This window comes from Salvia splendens, chromosome 21 (assembly GCF_004379255.2).
Source record: "Salvia splendens isolate huo1 chromosome 21, SspV2, whole genome shotgun sequence".
NCBI classification, from domain to species: domain Eukaryota; kingdom Viridiplantae; phylum Streptophyta; class Magnoliopsida; order Lamiales; family Lamiaceae; genus Salvia; species Salvia splendens.
The window spans coordinates 19,624,209-19,646,053 of record NC_056052.1 but is presented as its reverse complement, the minus strand read 5'-3'; the positions used below and the strand labels follow the sequence as shown (position 1 = coordinate 19,646,053).

General features: G+C 38.6%; 1 protein-coding gene across 1 annotated transcript; it reads right to left on the bottom strand.

The window, feature by feature from the left end:
- Positions 1 to 18,833: 18,833 nt before the first annotated feature.
- On the bottom strand, positions 18,834 to 21,245 carry LOC121785518 (pentatricopeptide repeat-containing protein At4g16390, chloroplastic-like). Its single transcript, XM_042183973.1, has one exon. The coding sequence runs from the start codon at positions 21,086 to 21,088 to the stop codon at positions 19,025 to 19,027; it is 2,064 nt and encodes a 687-aa protein (XP_042039907.1). The 5' UTR covers positions 21,089 to 21,245; the 3' UTR covers positions 18,834 to 19,024.
- Positions 21,246 to 21,845: the final 600 nt, after the last annotated feature.

The window sequence follows — 21,845 nt, the reverse complement described above, 5'->3', positions numbered from 1 at the left end:
GACAAGAATAACAGATCTAGATTCATAATCATATTGCAAGTTGAACACGTAATACACAACGGAACTAAATCTTACTTGTTGTTGTGTTTTCTTCTACGATTGTTTCATGCAAGTTGAATCCACTACTATCGAGGTCCACGTGTATTCTGATCCGATGCATGAACAATTCCTCGGTACAATCGCTCTATAGAGAAAGCTAGAAATTCTCTACAAAGCTTTACGTATTTTCTCTCTAATGTTACGATATTTCTCTTCTCCCACAATGGAGAATAAATAACCATTATATAGACAAAGAGTCATTAGGGTTTCATGATTATTGGGCTTATGGACTAATTATAATTGTAGCCCAACTATAATTATTTAATCCATATTAATCTAATCTAGCCCATATCCTTTCAATCTCCCACTTGGACTAGCATTAGATATAATACGCAGTTCCAACTTTGTACCCTTGAGCGGATCAAAATACACTTATAGTGTGACCCTTTAGGCCATCATTATCGACGACGATCTAATCGAAGTCTGCACAAAACTCCTAGACTGCGTTGGCAGCGTAGCTCGATATATGAAGGACGTTTACGTGAATTCGGTAAACAAGCCTTTACACAAAGTTTATAGTAATATCCTTTCATTCACGAACCACCCGATTGAGCCTAAGATTTGTCATATGTCATCCAAATAGCTCAATCACTTTATCTCATCTTTATTAAATGACCCATTCGATCATATTCAATTACTTTAATTGAATATATCTTTGCATTGGCCAATGACTTAATGGTCAAGTAATATAGAGAATTTGAGTGTTCTCTCGAAATTCTAATCGAGGAATGAATCTCATTCTTGGCTCAACTACCATTTGCATTTATCTTATGATGTACCCAACACAAGTCCGTGTCTTAATCCTCCGAGGGGAGGCAAAGCGTTGTACAAGGTCAAAGCACACCACTCAACAAACAAAATGTGTAATGACCTCAGATCCAAGGACTATTACATACTTCATGTACTAATAAACTGTAGACACTCAACAAAACAGTTTAATAGTAGGGTATACCAATACTCTCCAAAGTATACCATGTGTCCATCACGAGTATCTAATATCTCATAGTTGTGAGAACAACTACATTCTCGAAGAATGTGATGCAAACCCTATGCTAACCTATAACATATCATCAATATCCCATTCTTTATGATCATTGGTTAGGGCTATTTTAGAATTATACTATATCATTAATGTCTCACTCCATTAACGACAGTCATAATTCAAGGGAACAAATATTTAGAATAAATGCAAACATTTTAAACAATTATTCGAATAAGTGCACAAAACCCATAGAAAATAAAATTTTCATATAATGTGATCAAGTAATATTGTCTCAACACAAAAAGTTTCTACGACATATAAAACTGTAACTCCCACTGATTCAGAGCCATCCACCAACATGCTTAACACCTAAGCTCTCAAAGTGCTTGTTTTGTTTTGCTATACATAACGGTTTGGTGAAAGGATCAGCCAAGTTATCATCAGTGGGTACTCTTTCTAATTTTATGTCGCCTCTTTCAATTATTTCTCTGATCAGATGATATCTTTTGGGAACATGCTTGTTCCTGTTCGTAGCGCTGGGTTCTTTTGCTTGCGCAACAGCACCAGTGTTGTCACAATACAAAGGTATTGCACTATTAGCACTCGGAATGACACCCAGTTCTTTAACGAACTCTAACAAAGCAACAGCTTCTTTGGCAGCTTCAGATGCAGCAATATACTCGGCTTCGATGGTGGAATCGGCAGTTGTACCTTGTTTGGAACTATTCCAACTCACTGCTCCACCATTGAGGACAAAAACATATCCAGACTGAGACTTATTGTCGTCATGGTCTGTTTGGAAACTAGCATCAGTGTACCCAGTAACTGATAACTCTGGTTGTCCACCATAGACTAAGAAATATTCTTTAGTCCTTCTAAGGTACTTAAGAATAGTCTTAACAGTTTTCCAATGTTCCTCACCGGGATTTTGCTGTAATCTGCCTGTCATGCTAAGCGCACAGGCCACATCTAGCCTAGTAGAGATCATGGCATACATAATAGATCTTATAGCCGAAGCATACATGATCCTTTTCATGTTGTCTCTTTCTTTGTCATTAGAAGGACAATCCTTCTTTGACAATACAATGCCATGTCCCATTAGCAAGAAAACCTTTATTAGAATTCTCCATTGAGAAGCGCCTTAGCAACTTGTCTATGTAAGTGGATTGTGATAATCCTAATATCCTATTTGGTCTATCTCGATAGATCTTAATTCCAAGGATATAGGAAGCATCACCTAGATCCTTCATCATAAAGGAACTAGACAACCACTCTTTCACGGATTGCATCATGGAATGATCGCTGCCCATAATCAAGATGTCATCAACATATATGATAAGGAAGACAACGTTACCATTCTCGCGTTTACTATAAACACATGGATCCTCTTTGCTTCTGACGAAACCAAACGATTTGATTGTTCTGTCAAAACAAATATTCCAACTCCTCGAAGCTTGCTTAAGTCCATAGATGGAATTCTTTAGCTTGCGCACTGCATTCGGCATTTCTTTCGATACAAAACCTTCAGGCTGCGTCATGTAGACATCACCTTCTAATTCTCCATTGAGAAATGCGGTTTTGACATCCATTTGCCAAATGTCAAAATTGTAGTATGCAGCAATTGCAAGTAATATCCTAATGGACTTGATTTTAGCAACTGGCGAAAAGGTTTCATCATAGTCAATGCCTTCGCGTTGACTATAACCATTTGCCACTAACCTAGCCTTGTAGGTTTGTACTTTGTCATCTGCATCTCTCTTCTTTTTGAAGATCTATTTGCAACCTATGGGGTAAACCCCATCTGGCAAGTCAACTAGTTCCCAGACTAAGTTGAAGTACATCGAGTCCATTTCAGATATCAAGGCTTCAAGCCACTTCTCTCGATCGGTGTCCGACACCGCCTCGGTATAGGTCTTAGGCTCATCATCATCTAAATCAACTTCATCATCTTGGTTCTCAACCATTAGATTCAGTCTCTCAGGTGCACGACGAATCCTTCTAGGCCTATTGAGTTGGTTTTCTTCTGGCTTGGGCTGTTCATTCTGATTGTGAGTAGGCCCAGGAATATCACTATGATCTTCTTGAGGTAGAGGTGATGCAACTATTGTATCATCTTGTATTTGATGCATCTCATTGTCTTGAAGAGGTTCTTCGAGAGTCTCTCTAAGGTCTCCTCTAATAGTATTTTCCCCTCCCAATAGATCATCAAAAACTCCCACTGAGTTATTGTTCAAACCATTTGACAATACATCATCCTCATTGTTAACTTGTGGTTCTTGAATTTCTTCAAGATCTACTGTATTTTGACCTTGTTCCTTGCAGACATAACTGTCTTCAAGGAACGTCACATTCCTTGATGTTATCACTTTGTGATTTTCAGGACAGTAGAAATCGTATCCCCTAGTTTGTTTAGGATATCCCACAAAGTAACACTTCTCACTTTTAGATTCCAACTTATCAGTCATTTGTTTCTTAACAAAAGCTGGACAACCCCAGGTCCGCATATAGTTAAGACAAGGCTTTTTGCCATACCATAACTCATATGGTGTTTTCTCAACTGATTTAGATGGAACTCTATTCAGAATGTAAATAGCAGTCAATAAAGTATGACCCCAGAGAAATAAAGGAAGACTAGCTAAACGCATCATGGATCAACCATATCTAATAATGTTCGGTTTCTCCTTTCAGATACTCCATTCATTTGTGGTGTACCAGGAAGTGTCCAGTCCGACTGAATTCCATGCGATTTCAAGTAATCAAGAAATTCTCGGCTCAAGTATTCCCCTCCTCGATCTGATCGAAGAGTTTTTATACTTTTCCCAAGTTGTTTCTCAACTTCACACTTAAACTCTATAAATTTCTCAAAGGCCTCAGATTTGTGTTTCATAAGATACCCATATCCATACCTTGTCAAATCATCAGTGAAAGTAATGAAGTACGAATTACCACCTTTTGCTTGAGTTGGAAACGGTCCGCACACATCTGTGTGGATCAACTCTAGCACATCATTAGCACGCACCCCTTTCCCAGAAAGTGGCTTATTAGTCATCTTTCCTTTGAGACAGAATTCACAAGCACCATATGATTCAAAATCAAATGAATTTAGATAGTCTAACTTTCTCAATCTCGCTATCCTTTTCTCATTGATATGACCAAGTCTACAATGCCAAAGATAAGTAGCATTATCCGTATTACATAGCTTAAGTCTTTTATTTTGCACATTGAGAATATCCCGTTTGCATTCAAGCATATATAATCCATTCTCTAAAGAGGTATTTCCATAAAACAATCCATTATTAGAAAACGAGCACCTGCTGTTTGCAAAATGGAAGGAAAAACCTTCGATGTCCAACATCGGAATGGAAATAATATTCTTTGAAATAACTGGAACGAAATAACAATTATGTAAATCTAGTCTATGTCCTGAGGGAAGATCTAATCTATAAGTTCTCACGCATTCGGCAGCAACTTTTGCTCCATTTCCAACACGTAGGTCTACTTCCCCAGGCCTCACTTTCCTGTTGTCAATTAAACCTTGCACATTATTACAAATGTGTGAACCACAAGCGGTATCCAATACCCAGGATTGTGAGTTATTCATAGACATATTTATCTCAATGACAAACATAGCTGAGCTCCCACTCATTGCACCTTGTGCCTTGAGTTTTGGGCAGTCTCTCTGCCACTCCGTGAAATTTGACCTAGTCAATTTGTTTGTTTCCATCATACACTCATAAGATAAGTTTGACATATTATCTGAACAGAAAATAAAACGAAAAGCAAATTAGAAAAGCATACAAAGATCACAATCGCATCACTAATCAAACAAGGTTTCATTGTATTGATTAGCTCCCACTAATTTTAACATATATTATGTCCCCCAAACATAAAATACGAATTTATATCTAATATAAATTTTAGTGGTCCAAGATCCAAGTCTATATTATTGCAGCCTCTGCGAGGGCTGATGACTACAATAATATCACCACGTAGGCCTCCAAACCAATTGTAACAACAATTTTACAATTCTTGGTTTATTAATCTAATTAATATACGTCCATAAATTATTCTGGTTGCGAGGGCTACTCAAAATAATTTAAGCAAGTCAACCCCATCACACGATGCCAACCATGCATCTATGAATGACCCTAAACCTTGTAGATTTAGAGTAAACGCGAGGGCGTAAAACTCGTGGTCGAAAAGGCTAGGAGCATCAAACAATTGTGATGGACGACGCGTTTGTTTCAAAACAAGACTTATATTTTGTGGGGAATAATTTTGTGATACTAATTTTGTGAATATAATATCCAATATTAAATTTCAAACAATTACTGGGTGCCGCCTACCCAGACATAGTATAACACGGACTACAAATACTGGGCGCCGCCTACCCAGACATAGTATAACACGGACTACACATACTGGGCGCCGCCTACCCAGACAATAAACGGTCTCTAACTACTATAGTTGAAATAAATAAGCATAAAATCAAATAGCATGCTTATCACATAAGATATCAAATAATGCTCAACAAATAAAATCAAATTTTATTCACTAATTAAATGTGGATTTAATTATATTAATTCTAAATTAATATAATTATGCATATTTAATACTAATTCCAAATTAATATTGTGCTGTGGAGTATATATTATCATTTCTAGATGATAATTATGTCCCAATTTGTTAATCTAATTAACGAAATTTATCCAATCTATATTAATTCTAAATTAATAAATTTGTAAATCAAGTAATAACTCCAATCATCATCAAGCACATATATATTATTTATTATTCCAAAATAATAATATTAACAAATTCTTGCTCATTAATCCAATAATCCAATTAATAAATTTATCATCTAATCTATATTAATTCCAAACTAATATAAACAGATATTTAATATTAATTCTAAAACAATATTAAAACACATTTACTACTATTATTCAACATAATGATAGTAAATAATTTATTGGCTTGATTAATATTATTAATTCTAAATTAATAATGTGATTTACAGTGACCAAAACCACGATTCGGATCCGACCCGGATCTTCAAAACCAGCTAGGGTTCTGGGAAAAGAACATTCGCCCCTCCATGGGGCTGCCTTCACGCCATTTTTCGTTGCTTTCGTCGAATGTTTGTTGCCCCAACTTCATTAATCCATGTTTGCCTCGATGGTGTATATACAATTGAAATCAAATTTCAATTCATTGAATTCCAAATCCAAGTTCTAATGTCATGGCTATGGTCAGTTTTGGTTTCCAAAACCACTCATTGTAATTTGACTGAATTGAAATTCAATTTCAATTTTCCCGTCGTTTCGTTAATTTTGGATTCCAAAACCATCTTATTCTCAATTTTAATTTCGACAAATTTGAACAATTTTCAATTCTCAGTTTACTTGGAATCCAATTCAAAACCAATTTAGATTCCAAATTTTGAAAGTTGAATTGTTTTCAGAAATTGATTCGAAATCTAAATTTTCGTTTATTAAGAAACTAAATTCACATTCAAAATCCTCATCAACTAAGAAATCTAATTTCTTAGAAACCAGCGCAGAGTTTTTCGTAAATTTTAATTGAAATCTAATTTCAATTTTCAAACTTGAAATCCAATTTCTCATTACGTAAATTGAAATCCAATTGCATTAAGTAAATTAAAATCCAATTACATTACCACGGTTAATCCACAAATAATTTGCAAACAAAATAATTATGAATCGAGCCTGAGCTCTGATACCACTGTTAGGAATTCTTGTATTCATCTAATGAGCGCAGCGGAAATTGCAGACAAGAATAACAGATCTAGATTCATAATCATATTGCAAGTTGAACACGTAATACACAACGGAACTAAATCTTACTTGTTGTTGTGTTTTCTTCTACGATTGTGTCATGCAAGTTGAATCCACTACTATCGAGGTCCACGTGTATTCTGATCCGATGCAGGAACAATTCCTCGGTACAATCGCTCTATAGAGAAAGCTAGGAATTCTCTACAAAGCTTTACGTATTTTCTCTCTAATGTTACGATATTTCTCTTCTCCCACAATGGAGAATAAATAACCATTATATAGACAAAGAGTCATTAGGGTTTCATGATTATTGGGCTTATGGACTAATTATAATTGTAGCCCAACTATAATTATTTAATCCATATTAATCTAATATAGCCCATATCCTCTCAGAAGGTGGGACCCTATTACCATTTATGGTAAAAGTGAACCGGGACTCCTATTTGCAGACGGAGGGAGTATTATTCATATGTTTTAAAATTTCATTTTTTTTCCCTTTAGTAGATGCTCAATCGATCAAATTGAATCCGGTCAATAGATTGGCTAAGCAATATAGGAGTCCACATTGTGTACTCTAACACGAGTTTTAAGAAATGTAAGGGCAAATGAGTTTGAAAAAGTTAGTGGAATATGAATCTCACTTATATTAGTTTTATAATAAAGGGAGAATAGCCTTAAAAATCATGAACTTTCCCCAAAATTTGGTATATTCCCACGAACTTTAAAAGTTGTGGAAAATACCATGAACTTTGATAGATGATGTGTAGATTTCCCATGAAATTAATTTGTCGGCCAAGTTTAAGTGACGTGGCTCGCCGAATGTCCTACTCATAACCTCTGTAAATAAGACAAAATGCATCGTTTTTAAAATAGCAAAACGCTATCGTTTGAATCCTAACTACAATTATAATCATATTCCCCAAAATCAATGAACTTGCACATTTATCAAAGTTCATGGTATTTCCCACAACTTTTAAAGTTCGTGGGAAATATCAAATTTTGGGAAAAGTTCATGATTTTTAAAGCTATTCTTCCTTTAATAAAATGTGAGTGGAATGAGTTAGTGGAATATGAGTCTACTTACTGTTTATAGTAAAAGTGAAAGTGGACCCCTACTATAGAACATACCAAAATAACATAAATTGACTCTTATTTTGGAACGGTGGAGTAGATTTAAAGTTAGTGTTTGTAATTGGTGTTTTGATTATTATATAGTACCCGTCGTTGTTTGATAGTCTTGATAGTACTCCCTCGGTCCATCAATAAATGTTTCATCTGTTTTTTCACTACTTTTGGTAATGGACCTCACATTCTACTATTTTTATCTCATTCACATTTTATTATAAAACTAATACATAAAAGTATGACTCGTATTTCACTAACATTTTCCACCAACTTTCTAATACATTTCTTAAAACCCGTGCCCGATTAAAATTGGTCTTGTATTGATGAATGGAGGGATTATGTAAGATTCAAATTGCAATAATTAAATTAGAAAATTAGTCTGTAGATAATATTCTTGTCTTGTCATAATTATATTAGTAGTTGCATCGAACATTCACAATAAAATTATAATTTAATTAAAAGTACGTCAATTTACATTAAAAAAACAAATCTGAAAAGTGATTTAATTATAATTAAATTTTAAACTTTGAAATTATGGGAAAAAAAACAAATCTGAAAAGAAGTCTAAAATATGATGGAAATGTTGATGGAGGGATTGCATTTAAAGCCACAAAATTTTTTAAGTTGAGTACTTCAACCACATCACGTGTATATTCCATCGGGCACACTATTGATTCCACCCCATATCCTTATCTTGGAGTAATAAAGAAATTTTAGGATCAAACTCAGTTAAATTAAGTATTGAGTGTATTTTAATTCTCAATTTTAATGCTTTTTAACAAAGTTTTTAAAATAGGAGACATCAAACTTTTCACAAAAACATGATTAAACATAATCCACTTGAAATTGAGACAAACAAACTCGTCTTTCTATCATAAGATTAATATCAAACGGGCACATATATATCAATTCTTACACAATGTTTAAATACATGATTAGCCCTTAAATTAAATAATTGTGGGTAAACCCGATTATTTTTGTAGTATCAAGATCATAATCTTGGGTTTTGTACAAGCTCCAATTCTAGTTACAGTGATGAGAATCAACCTAATAGAAAATAGAATGCAAAAAATGTTGGTTTCTGGGGATTACAAGAGATAACAAAACCGGGCGTAATACAACTCAAAAGAAGAAATACAGAAGATGAAACTGAACTACAAAGAAAATTACAGAATTCGAAACGGTAACCGTGAACTAAGTTTAGCCGAGTCGAGGAGGCCTCTTCCCGCAAGACGAGATACGCCCCGGTAGTGCTCTTCGGTTTGGCGTGTCGTCCCCAAAGGTAAAACGGCTACGTCTCTATTGATGCAGCACCGCAATCAGTAGAGCTCCGGCGAACGGGATGGAGGAGAGAGCAGAGCTTCGACAGAAAGACAATGCAGAGAGATGGAGAGAGCTTATGATGCAGAATGCTTGTATATGTGTCTCCTAATGCAGTGGTATGGCTAGCCTATTTATAGGCCAAGCCACCATGCAGGGTCAACCAGTCATTGAAGGCTCATCATGGCAATTCGTAACCGACGTCGGTTACAGGCGTGTGGCTGGAGTGTGCCACCCGTGTGTGGAGCGTGTGGATTTCTCACGTGGCAGCCGTGACTGTGCCTCGCTTGACGACGTGTCAAGCCACTTGGATTGCTGACTCGGCGGTGGTCTAAAAAGAATAGTTTGGGCCAAGCACCAAGCCCAAAGACCACCCAAAGACCAATTGCCAAGTCCAAGTCCAAGTCCAAGTCTAAGTCCAAGATCAAGATCGGGATCGGGATCGGGCGGGCGGGCAGCGGCGGCGGCGCGCGCGTGTGCGCGCGTGTGGGCTCTTTCACCCATCTTGGTCCACTATAATTATTAAGTAATATAAAGTCACTTAATTTATACACATTAAAAGATGTGTTAATCCTCCAATGTGGGATAATTAACACTAGTTAATTATTCCCTAAGCTCCAACTCCAAGCTTTAATTGAAAGCTAATTATGCCCAACTTTAATCCACTATTTCTCCCTCACCGGAAATCGAATTTGAGAAAGTGAATATACTACATTTATCTACGTAAAATGTAGATCGACGCTATGTCATTTAATTTCACAAAATTAAATGTCTCGTCACATTTATTATGTGGTCAAAATCCATTGACCGGGCATATTTATTACCATGATTTCTACAATCCCCCACATGAGTGGAAATAGCCGAATGCATATGCATGCAGACACAAGCTCAACCCTCGAGAGGTATATAAGCATAAGGATAGGTAGTTGTAGGCCTTGAACCTTCCATAGTCGACACCATCGGATACACAGGCGGCTTAGTAGCGCGATGCTTTGAACTAATCTCCCACGGCGTGCACCGAGACAATGGTGTTAACGCTTAAACACCTCAACCTCATCCGTTCTCACGTTTTGTGTCCATTGCGGTCTTGGACACCACTTTGGATTCATAAGTGTGTTTTATGAAGCGACCGCACTTCACACTTACATAGGTGATTCTTAGTCAAGTACCTTGCCATACTTGGTCTCTTTGAGAACTCCATCTCTTTGAGATTCATAAGAACCATTAGAAGTCATAGACTTGGCCTTTACCACTAGGCAAGTTCTCCAACACTCTATTGCTCTCTAGAGAATAGATATAGTTGAGTGTTTCTCATGAACTCTCATAGCTTAGTTGTCCCTTTGAACCAAGTTCTTGGGATCTCCAGTCATCATGGTTGGGTTACCACTATGATAATTCTTTAGTTTGTGGATTTCAAACCCATTCCCTCTAGCAACTTATTCATTTGATCACGGTTTAACCCTTTAGTTAGCGGATCCGCTAGATTATCTATTGACTTCACATAGTCAATTGTAATCACGCCAGTTGTGATCAAATGTCTCACGGTGTTATGTCGTCGACGTATATGTCGAGACTTACTGTTATAGAAACCATTGTTTGCCCTTCCAATAGCCGCTTGGCTATCGCAGTGGATTAGCACTGGTGGCACTGGCTTAGACCAACATGGAATATCTTCAAGGAAGTTCTTAAGCCACTCGGCTTCCTCACCTGCCTTATCTAAGGCAATGAACTCCGATTCCATTGTTGATCGGGCTATACATGTCTGTTTTGTGGATTTCCACGATACAGCACCACCCCCAATAGTAAAGACTTATCCACTTATTGAAAGTGAGTCTCTATTATCGGATATCCAATTGGCATCACAGTACCCTTCAAGTACCGGGGGGTATCTCGAGAAATGTAGCCCAAGATTTTGAGTATGTTTTAAATATCTCAAAACCCTCACAAGAGCTCTCCAATGCTCTTTGCTTGGATTGCTCGTGTAACGACTCAACTTGTTCACGGCACAAGCAATGTCAGGTCGAGTGCAATTAGTCAACTACATAATGCACCCGATGACCCGTGCATACTCTTCTTGTGCAACGGGCTCGCCTTTGTTCTTGCTCAAGTGAACGTCGAGTTCAATTGGAGTCTTAACCGGCGCGCCATCATAGGCTTTGAATTTATTCAATATTTTCTCAACATAATGTGATTGTGTTAAGATGATTCCATCATTCGTTCTTAGAATCTTCATTCCAAGAATTACATCGGCTAGACCCATGTCTTTTATGTCAAAGTTTCTCTTTAACATGGCCTTTGTATCGTTAATTACTTGAGTGTTGCTACCCAAGATTAACATATCATCAACGTAGAGACACACTATAACATGACCGTTATTAGTGCTCTTGATGTAGACACATTTGTCGCACTCGTTGATTTTAAACCCATTTGATAACATCACATTATCAAACTTCAAGTGCCACTGCAATGGCGCTTGTTTCAATCCATATAGAGATTTTACTAGCTTGCATACCTTTTTCTCTTGTTCAGGTACTACAAACCCTTCGAGTTGTTCCATATAGATTTCATCTTCTAGCGAGAAGCACTCGGATAGATGTAATCCTTGTTACAGGTGAATAGATATCGAAGAAGTCATGTCCTTCCTTTTGTTTAAAACCCTTTACTACTAATCGGGCTTTATACTTATCCACTGTTCCATCGGCCTTAAATTTCCTTTTAAGTACCCATTTGCAACCTAGAGGTTTCGCACCTTCAGGTAGATCTACCAACACCCAAGTGTGGTTTAGCAAAATTGAATCAATTTCGCTTTGAACAGCTTCTCTCCAATGCAGCTCGTCTGGGCCAGCAAAGGCTACTTTTATCGATGTTGGTTCTTCATCCAACATGAAAGCAATGTAGTCAGGACCAAAAGTTTTTGGTGTTCTGACTCTATTACCACGTCTTAGTACTGTATCTTTTGGATCGGGCCTTGCACGCTTGCGCGATTCAGGTTCCGCATCCGCTGATTTAGAACTAGTGGCTTCTTCTTCCACTGGTTTAGAACTAGTGGCTTCTTCAATTCTTGTCTCAGAATTGGTTGAGACTTTTTCCTTGTCTTTGCAAGGAAATGTATTTTCGAGAAATACAGCATTCCTCGACTCAATTGTTGTTCCTACTGTGATAGTCGATATTTCAGACTTATGAACAACAAATCGATATGCACTACTGTTAAGTGCATATCCAATGAAGATGCAATCAACCGTCTTAGGTCCGATTGTAACTTCTTTGGGCGGAGGAACCATCACCTTTGCCAAACACCCCCACACTTTGAGGTATTTGTAGGATGGCTTCCTTCCCTTCCACAACTCATAAGGAGTGACATCTTTTCGTTTGAGAGGGATCTTATTCAAGATATAGTTGGCTGTCAAAACAGCTTCCCCCCACATGTTATGTGGTAATCCTGAAGTTAGAAGCAGTGCATTCATCATCTCTTTTAGAGTTCGATTTTTGCGTTCTGCAACACCATTAGATTGTGGTGAATATGGAGCAGTTGTTTGATGAATTATACCACTTGCGTTGCATAACTCCTCAAACGGGGCTACATATTCTCCTACTCTATCGCTTCGAATCATTTTGATTTTACAACCAAGTTGATTCTCAACTTCGTTCTTATAATTTTTGAACGCCTCTATTGCTTCATCTTTACTTCTTAAAAGATAAATGTAGCAATATCTTGTGCAATCATCTATGAAAGTGATAAAGTACTTTTTACCACCTCTTGTTTGCACCATCTTTAAATCACATACATCCGTGTGAATTAATTCAAGGGGTTTTGTGCTTCGTTCAACCGAATGAAACGGCAACTTAGTCATTTTTGCTTCAAGACAAATTTCACATTTATCTTGATTATCCACTTCATTAGCCTTTAGTAAATCTAAATTTACTAATCTTTTAATGGCTTTTGAATTTACATGTCCCAATCTACAATGCCACAAATTTGAAGACTCGGTCAAATAAGAGGAAGTAGATGTTTTATTCTTATTAGCCAATGGCTTTGGAACACGCAGTGTTGCTACACTAAGCTTGAAAAGTCCGTCGGTTACATAACCTTTTCCGAGGGACTTCCCAAACTTATACAATGCAAACCTATCGGATTCAAATACAAGTTTAAAACCCTTATTCACTAGTATTGATCCTGAAACTAGGTTCTTCCGGATGTCCGGAACGTGCAGCGCATCCTTCAAGGTGATTGAGACGTCAGACGTCATCTTGAGGATTACATCACCAACTCCGAGGATTTCAGACGAGGCCTGATTCCCCATGTTTATCTTTCTCCCTTCAACGTTGTTGTAGGTGGAGAACATACTTCTATCTGCGCAGACGTGTGCAGTAGCGCCGGTATCAATATACCAGCCACCCTTGTTGTTGTTAACAAGGTTGACCTCTTCAGTGACCACAGCAATGAGGTCGTTCTCATCCCAGTCCTTGAACTCCTTCTCAACGACGTGGGCAGCCGGCTTCTTCTTCTTGCTGCGGCAGTCTTTAGCAAAGTGGCCTGGTTTGCCACACTTGTAGCAGTCGCCTTCAAACTTCTTTGAAGGCTGCTTTCCCTTCCCTTTGTCGTTTGGACGGTTTGGGCGAGGGCGTTTGTTGGAGGGACCGCCCCGCTCCAACAGGTTGGCTTTGGCTTCATTTGGGGTGAATCCCTTAGCCTTTTGGTCGCTTTTGCGCACATCTGCCTCAATGCGCAACTTCACGATCAAGTCTTCAAAGGTCATCTGCTTTCGCTTGTGCTTGAGATAACTCTTGAAGTCCTTCCAACTTGGAGGGAGTTTGTCAATGATCGTGCACCTTAGGAACTTATCGGGCAAGGTCATCCCTTCAGCCATTAATGAGTGGATGATCATTTGGAGCTCTTGGACTTGCTCCATGATGGGTCGAGAGTCGACCATTTTGTAGTCCATAAACTTGGACGCTACGACCTGTTCAGTCCCTGCAGCATTATCTATGCTATATTTCTTTTCTAGGCTTTCCCACATTTGTTTAGATGTGGTTACATTGGAGTATACATTGTACAAACTATCATCTAATGCACTTAGAATGAAATTTTTATAAAGATAATCTCCTTTCCTCCAAGCTTCATAGTCTGCCATGACTTCGAGCCTAGTCTCTTGGTCGCTTGGCGCGGGCGGCTCGTTCTCCGTGAGGAAGTTGGCGACGCCCAATGTTGTCAAGTAGAACAACATCTTTTGATACCACCTCATGAAGTCTGATCCTCCAAACTTGGGTGGTTTCTCGGCAGGTGGCATCATTCTTGGTGCCAAAGTTGCCGCAGTTGATCCTTGGAAGGAACCAATTCCGTTGCCCCCGAAGGAGCCAACAACATGGTTGGGCATAGGGCCCCCACCATTCATGTTAGGCATAGAGCCCGCCATGAACGTACTATCCCCGAAGGGACTAGCACTCGCATGAGACCCGAAGGCCCCAGCATTCGTGTGAGGCCCGAAGGCCCCAACACTCGATCCATTAAAGGATCCGAAGGAACCACTAAAAGTGGAACCAACCGATCCACTCGAGGTGGATCCACCAGTGAGCCCAAGGGGGTTAACGAACTCTCAAGGGGTTGTTGATGAAGAGGGATAGCGCCCGGGAGTGAGCATCATCGTTGGAATTGACGACGTATTGACCGGTCCAGTGGTCGCCATGGTGGAAGGAATGGCGGCGGTGGTGGCGGCAGCAGTGGTGTTAGATTCCGTCGACATCTCCAGCAAAGGAGTTTTAAGTTTCTAAATTATTAAGTTCAGTTTAAAAGGTCCAAATCCCTTCAAAGGCAAGTTATCTCGTCTTGCGATTGTTGGTTTCTGGGGATTACAAGAGATAACAAAACCGGGCGTAATACAACCCAAAAGAAGAAATACAGAAGATGAAACTGAACTACAAAGAAAATTACAGAATTCGAAACGGTAACCGTGAACTAAGTTTAGCCGAGTTGAGGAGGCCTCTTCCCGCAATACGAGATACGCCCCGGTAGTGCTCTTCGGTTTGGCGTGTCGTCCCCAAAGGTAAAACGGCTACGTCTCTATTGATGCAGCACCGCAATCAGTAGAGCTCCGGCGAACGGGATGGAGTAGAGAGCAGAGCTTCGACAGAAAGACAATGCAGAGAGAGGGAGAGAGCTTATGATGCAGAATGCTTGTATATGTGTCTTCTAATGCAGTGGTATGGCTAGCCTATTTATAGGCCAAGCCACCATGCAGGGTCAACCAGCCATTGAAGGCTCATCATGGCAATTCGTAACCGACGTCGGTTACAGGCGTGTGGCTGGAGTGTGCCACCCGTTTGTGGAGCGTGTGGATTTCTCACGTGGCAGCTGTGACTGTGCCTCGCTTGACGACGTGTCAAGCCACTTGGATTGCTGACTCGGCGGTGGTTTAAAAAGAATAGTTTGGGACAAGCACCAAGCCCAAAGACCACAGACCAATTGCCAAGATCCAAGATCAAGATCGAGATCGGGCCCGCGAGCACGGGCACGGGCTCGAGCGGGCGGGCGGCGGCGGCACGCGCGTGTGCGCGCGTGTGGGCTCTTTCACCCATCTTGGTCCATTATAATTATTAAGTAACATAAAGTCACTTAATTTATACACATTAAAAGATGTGTTAATCCTCCAATGTGGGATAATTAACACTAGTTAATTATTCCCTAAGCTCCAACTCCAAGCTTTAATTAAAAGCTAATTATGCCCAACTTTAATCCACTATTTCTCACTCACCGGAAATCGGATTTGAGAAAGTGAATATACTACATTTATCTACGTAAAATGTAGATCGACGCTATGTCATTTAATTTCACAAAATTAAATGTCTCGTCACATTTATTATGTGGTCAAAATCCATTGACCGGGCTTATTTATTACCATGATTTCTACAAAAAATATATAAAAGACTAACACACAAGACTGAAAAAAAATGAATAATACTCTATCCTTGATTATTGTCTTCAATGAAATCTTCTTTCCAACACAACCAATTTATGAAGCTTTACATCTGGCTGTTACAATACAATACATGAATCTAAAACACGTAAATATCTTTGAATTAACATTAGCGTTCACATAATCACATTTGGTTACAATTCATGAAATAATGTCTCTGTTAGTAGTTGTCCAGAAATTCAGCATGCTGTCCGGTTACGTAATCTGATAACGCTTCTTCTTCTTTGTCACCGGAGAACTCGGGCGAATGTATTGGCGAAATTCGGCCTATGACGACTATAGCCACCAAAACCATAGCTGTGGAGAGGAGAAGAGGCCAAAAATAAATGAAAATTGTAGAGAGCAAAGGAGTAGAGGTTGATAAAACAACTTCAAGGCTCAAAGCTGCAGGCAGCAATGGATGCAATAAACAAATTTCTGTGATGAATGAGCTTTGCATACGTCTCCATTTCAATCTAGTTTTGTGAAGATTGTTTTGTATTTCAGAAAGTGATACATAGTTATTACAATTATAAGGTAGCATCTGTAATAAATGTTCCATGTCTCAAAAGTTTGGCTATTACTATTCCAACCTTGGTTCATGAAAAGATGCCCTACCATCTTTTTCTAATTGGTTGCTTAATCATTCAGCAACCAATAACTTATAGTGGTAGCAAGTTCTTTTAATTTGTTCTAAATTTTACTTCACTACAACAACAAAAAAATTCGTACTATGAATTTAGCGGCAGATTTTACACCATAAATGATTACCTAGTTTACCAATAAACATTATCAACCATACCAACACTCCACTTTTACTAACATACTGATTTATTATGTTGGTGACATTACGAAAAAAGTAGAGTTTACCAACATACTTTCTACCCGTGAACCCCAAAAATATGTTATTGTTTGTAAAACAATTTACCGTCGAATTATATCATTTAGAATTATCGGTAGTTACGAGTGTCGAATTATGTCATTTAGAATTATGTCATTTAGAATTACCGTTGTAATTCACTACAAAAATAATTTTACCACATATTTATTGACAAATCTGACACATCCGTAGTTACGAGTGTTTATGGATAAATATCTGAATGAAATTGAAAACACTGATGTAAAAGTACAGACTAACGGAGTTTAGCACCAAAAAAAAACGTTGACCATACCAATGGACCATGTTTACCAATGAACTTGTACAGTCAGTAAAAGTATTACTTCATCCATCCGTCTCTTAAATTTTGTCACTTTGATCGGGCACAAATTTTAAGAAATGTAATGAAAATTGAGTTGAAAAAGTTAGTTGAGAGTGAGTCTTATTTTTATATAATAGTTTTATAATAAAATGTGGATTGAAATGAGTTAGTGGAATATATGAGGTCCACTATAAAAAATGATAAAAAGTGGAAGGAGTATTTTAGTTGATACTCCACAAACTAATTTTCTAGCAAAAAGGTGAAACCCCAACCCCAAGGGCCCCCGCATCTCGTCTTGATAATATTGTGAGAAGTGTTCAATCAGGGTATGCAATGACCCACTAAGGGAAAGGGTCATAACCTGCAACTACACAGCAGTAGTGCGAATCGATCCTTGGCTATTCTTGCAAAACTGCCCCTCTGGAGTCAACTCCACTGCCCATGCAGGCAATTAATTTGCAAACGACTTATTGTTGTTGGTTCTATTGCTACTACTGTTGATGTTTATTGCAATGTAATTGTTGTTTTTTTTCAAAAAGATGATCAATAATAAATTTTCCAGTTACAAATGGTGACTCAAATCCCTTACCTATTTGATGGATGAGATTGATGGATGAGAAGCGAACCAACTAAACCAAAAAATTAAAATTAAAATTAAAATTAAAAAAAAAGAAGATGATCCAAAATCTTAAAAATAAACACACCAAATTGTTTTGAAAAAGTTATGAGCATCATCTAATTCAGTGTCACTTACTAAAACGAGTATGAATGCCAAAGAGGGCATTACATTTTATTCATAAATTACCCGCCTATTTTATCATTATTTATTGTAACAGTTCTTCTACCAATATATGTACATTCTCTGCCAAGCGGAGCTCCCCTACAGCTCTGGAATCGCGGCCAACGACGGTGTCCACCTTCTTGATCGTCTGAGCAGCGATTGCAGCATCATTTGTCTCAACTGCACCTCCTCCGCCATTAGCCTCTGCAACTGCTTCTTGCTCACCACTATCTTCACTCTTTCCGGTAATTGGATCATGCTGCTGCTGTGCTTCCGTATCAGAACCTCAACCTCATCTGTCCGAGACGACAACTTTTTCCTCGAAGCTCTAATGCAATTTCCCATTTTTCGAATAACTACCACTTCAAATGACCTCAACTTATATATACTTCTACATATCACAACATCATACGTGCACACCACATTTATTACTATATGTTATCATTTTTCTTCAAACCCAAATGAACTGGACCGACTGCTTATTAAAAAATCATATCTTTAAACCTAAATTATAAATTATACAAAAAGTACTCTTAAACCCCAGTTTATAATCAGTCAAATTCTTGAAGCAACATTCCCTGAACCAAGAATATTTAACTGCAGATGACTTTGAAACTGGAAAGTCAGCTAATTTATTATACATAGTTGACATTCTAATTTCAAACATTGTAAAAATTAGTTCTTTGTAAAAGAAATTGGAATTTAACATCAACTTAACTTCCCCAATAACTTATGGGGACTGTGTAAGCAGATTACCAGCTAATGGAAGTCTAGCAAGCAGCGGATTGCCTCGACTGCAGCCATGATATCGCTGCAGCCTGTGTCGTCAAAAACCAGCCAATCTGGTCCGGCGCCTCATGAAATGGTGCGTCAAGTTCCTTCAGGTGTGCCTCGAACGTCCCTGCCAGGCCTCTCTCAGAAAACTTGTGCTTCCCATGTCCGGTGTTAATCCCGAGCAACTCCGGGAACTCCTCTCCGTTTTCAAGTGCCTTCGATAGATCCTTCACCCAAACATGCAGTGCAGTCAGAGCAGCACCGAGAGAAAGGCTCTTCAAGTGCAATGACCACTGTGTTGGAGTCCTTGACATGATATCAGTGTATATTTCAAGCGTGAGGCCGAGGTCTAACAGCTCACAAGCTCTCTCCAGCTGATTTAAGCTAACACAGAGATCAATCAAGCAATTGCAGTACGCTTTTTTAACATCGGTACCAATAGACTGCAAGAGCTCGCCAACTTCCTTCCTGAAGATTTCCCCATCCGTTTCCTCTTCATCAATAACGAGATTTACTATGTAACCAAGCTTCAGGTGAGCCTTTTCGATGCAAGCTTTCAGCTTCCCAAGTTCTTCCTTTGGTGCTTGAGTCATTACATTGAGTAGACTACCAGAGAATCGCGCATCAGGAACTATACCCGACTCGAACATCTGATCAAAAGTCCTCACAACATCATCAATACGGCCAGCTTTCCCGTAGCACTGGATCATCGAGGTCAAGATGAAGATGTTAGCCTGGAAACCAGCCTCCAACATTTCTTTCAGCGTGGCCTCCGCCTCCTCGACTTTCCCACTGCAAGAATTAATTGTGATCAATGAAGCATACGTCCAGCTATCGGGCTTGCACGTCCCCAAACTCTTCATATCCTCAAAAATCTCAGCAGCCTCATCAGTAAATCCAACATCAGCACAAGCCGACAACAGCGTATTATACAAAAGAACGCTCATCTCCAAGCCCTTCTCTTTCATCTCCTTATAAACAGCAATCGCATCAATTCCATATCGAGCCCTACCATACGCCCTAATCAATGCAGCATAAGTTCCCCAAGTCGGCTCAACTCCATTCTTAACCATCTGCCTATAAATAGTCTTCGCTTGCCACGGCCTCTTCGCTTTCCCCATAGCATCCAACAGCGCGTTATACACAGCGGCATTGGCCTTAACCCCCAACGCCTTCATCTCCTCGTACAAATTCAAACATCCGTCATAATTACCCTCCGACCTATAGATTCTAATCAAGGTGGAGAAGGTAACGGGATCAAGATGCCATTTCTCACTCCTCGCTCGATCATACATGCTCAACGCAACGGCCACATTGCCCACTCTTCCGTACACATCAATCATCACCGAACAAGTGACCTTATCCGGCTCACACCCAAACGAAGACATCTTCTCAAACCACTCGACCGCCTTCTCAGGCAAAGATGACATTCTAGCGCAGCTAATGATAGTCGAGAACGTAACGTTATCGGGCTTAACCCCCCTCTCAAGCATCAAATTGAATAAACCCTCTGCCTTGCCCAAATCCTTACATTTCCTAAACACTTTCAGAGTCACATTATACAAAACTACTTCTCTAATCACCTTCAACCTCTTCAGAAAGTAATCAAGAACTAACGGCGCAGTTTCACTATTTGACATGTTGTTCAAAATGACCACGGCTACCTTCTCTTCTATCTTATCCCCAAGAACACCTAGCACTCCAGAAACAGCATCATCTAATGGAGCGCAGGAATTTAAAGTTTCCGCAAGTTGAGGTAGAGAAGCATACCTAGTTGAATTGTGAGATTTGTGCATCAATTTTGAGGCTTGGGGGTTTCTGGGATTGACCCAAACGAACGGATTGGATGGAGAAACCGCTTTCTGATTGAGGAGTGGCTCTTGCAATGAGAGTTCAGCGGAGATGTGAAAGGAGAGGTTTGGGCGGTGGAGTTTGGGAGGAAAGATGAGATTTTTGGGGGTTCTGAGAAGTGGGAGCTTAGGAGGAGAGAGGGAGGTGAAGAATAGACTTGTTTCGGAGAAGAGGGAAGATGAAGGCGGGGCGCTGAGGTTGTACGCCATAGCTCTCCAGTAGTGTCTGGGTTTTGGGGAAGACGGAAGAGTGGCCTTATCAGTTGAGAAGAAAACGGATCACATAAAAGCTAACTAACTCTTACAAAAAATTTTCATATTGCATCACAGAAAATTCACAATGAATTACTTAAAATCATACAACTATATTATCTAAAAGTTAAAAATCATAAAAATAAAAAACTAATTTAAATGTACAATCTCAAAACATAAGATTAACAAGCTTTAGAAACCAACTGAACACATACTCATATTTAAGATAAATGTATGGAATTTGCTTTATTTAAAATTATTCAAAGTTTCTGATAACCACATTAATATTTCTGCCACAAAACAATAATCATAATTTTATATTGTATCATTCGATACCATTCACATCAACAAAAGCACTTCGATACCATTCACATAAAAAAACTCTTACATAACAATAATCATCAATACTAAAAAGCCATTAAAATATTAAGATAAAGTGGATAAGTATGCAGGACATAAAAAAGTTCATATACGATAACCATATCGTATTAGTTTATAAGTTTTGGAGAACATTTTATAAGAAAATAGTAAACTTTTTGTGATAGATTGTACTAATAATAAACAAAGCAAAACTGTGTTGCAGTTATCGTGTTATTAACCAATCTCTTAGAGAAGTGATGGATTAAATAGTTCTCAGCAACCAAGCTTCCCCACCAAAAAAAATGTTGTCACATATGAGAAAGGGGGAAACAAAAAAGGCATAAATTACATAAAT

Coding starts and splice junctions, on each gene's coding strand:
- LOC121785518 (XM_042183973.1), bottom strand. CDS start 21,088: ATGGCGTACAACCTCAGCGCCCCGCCTTCATCTTCCCTCTTCTCCGAA.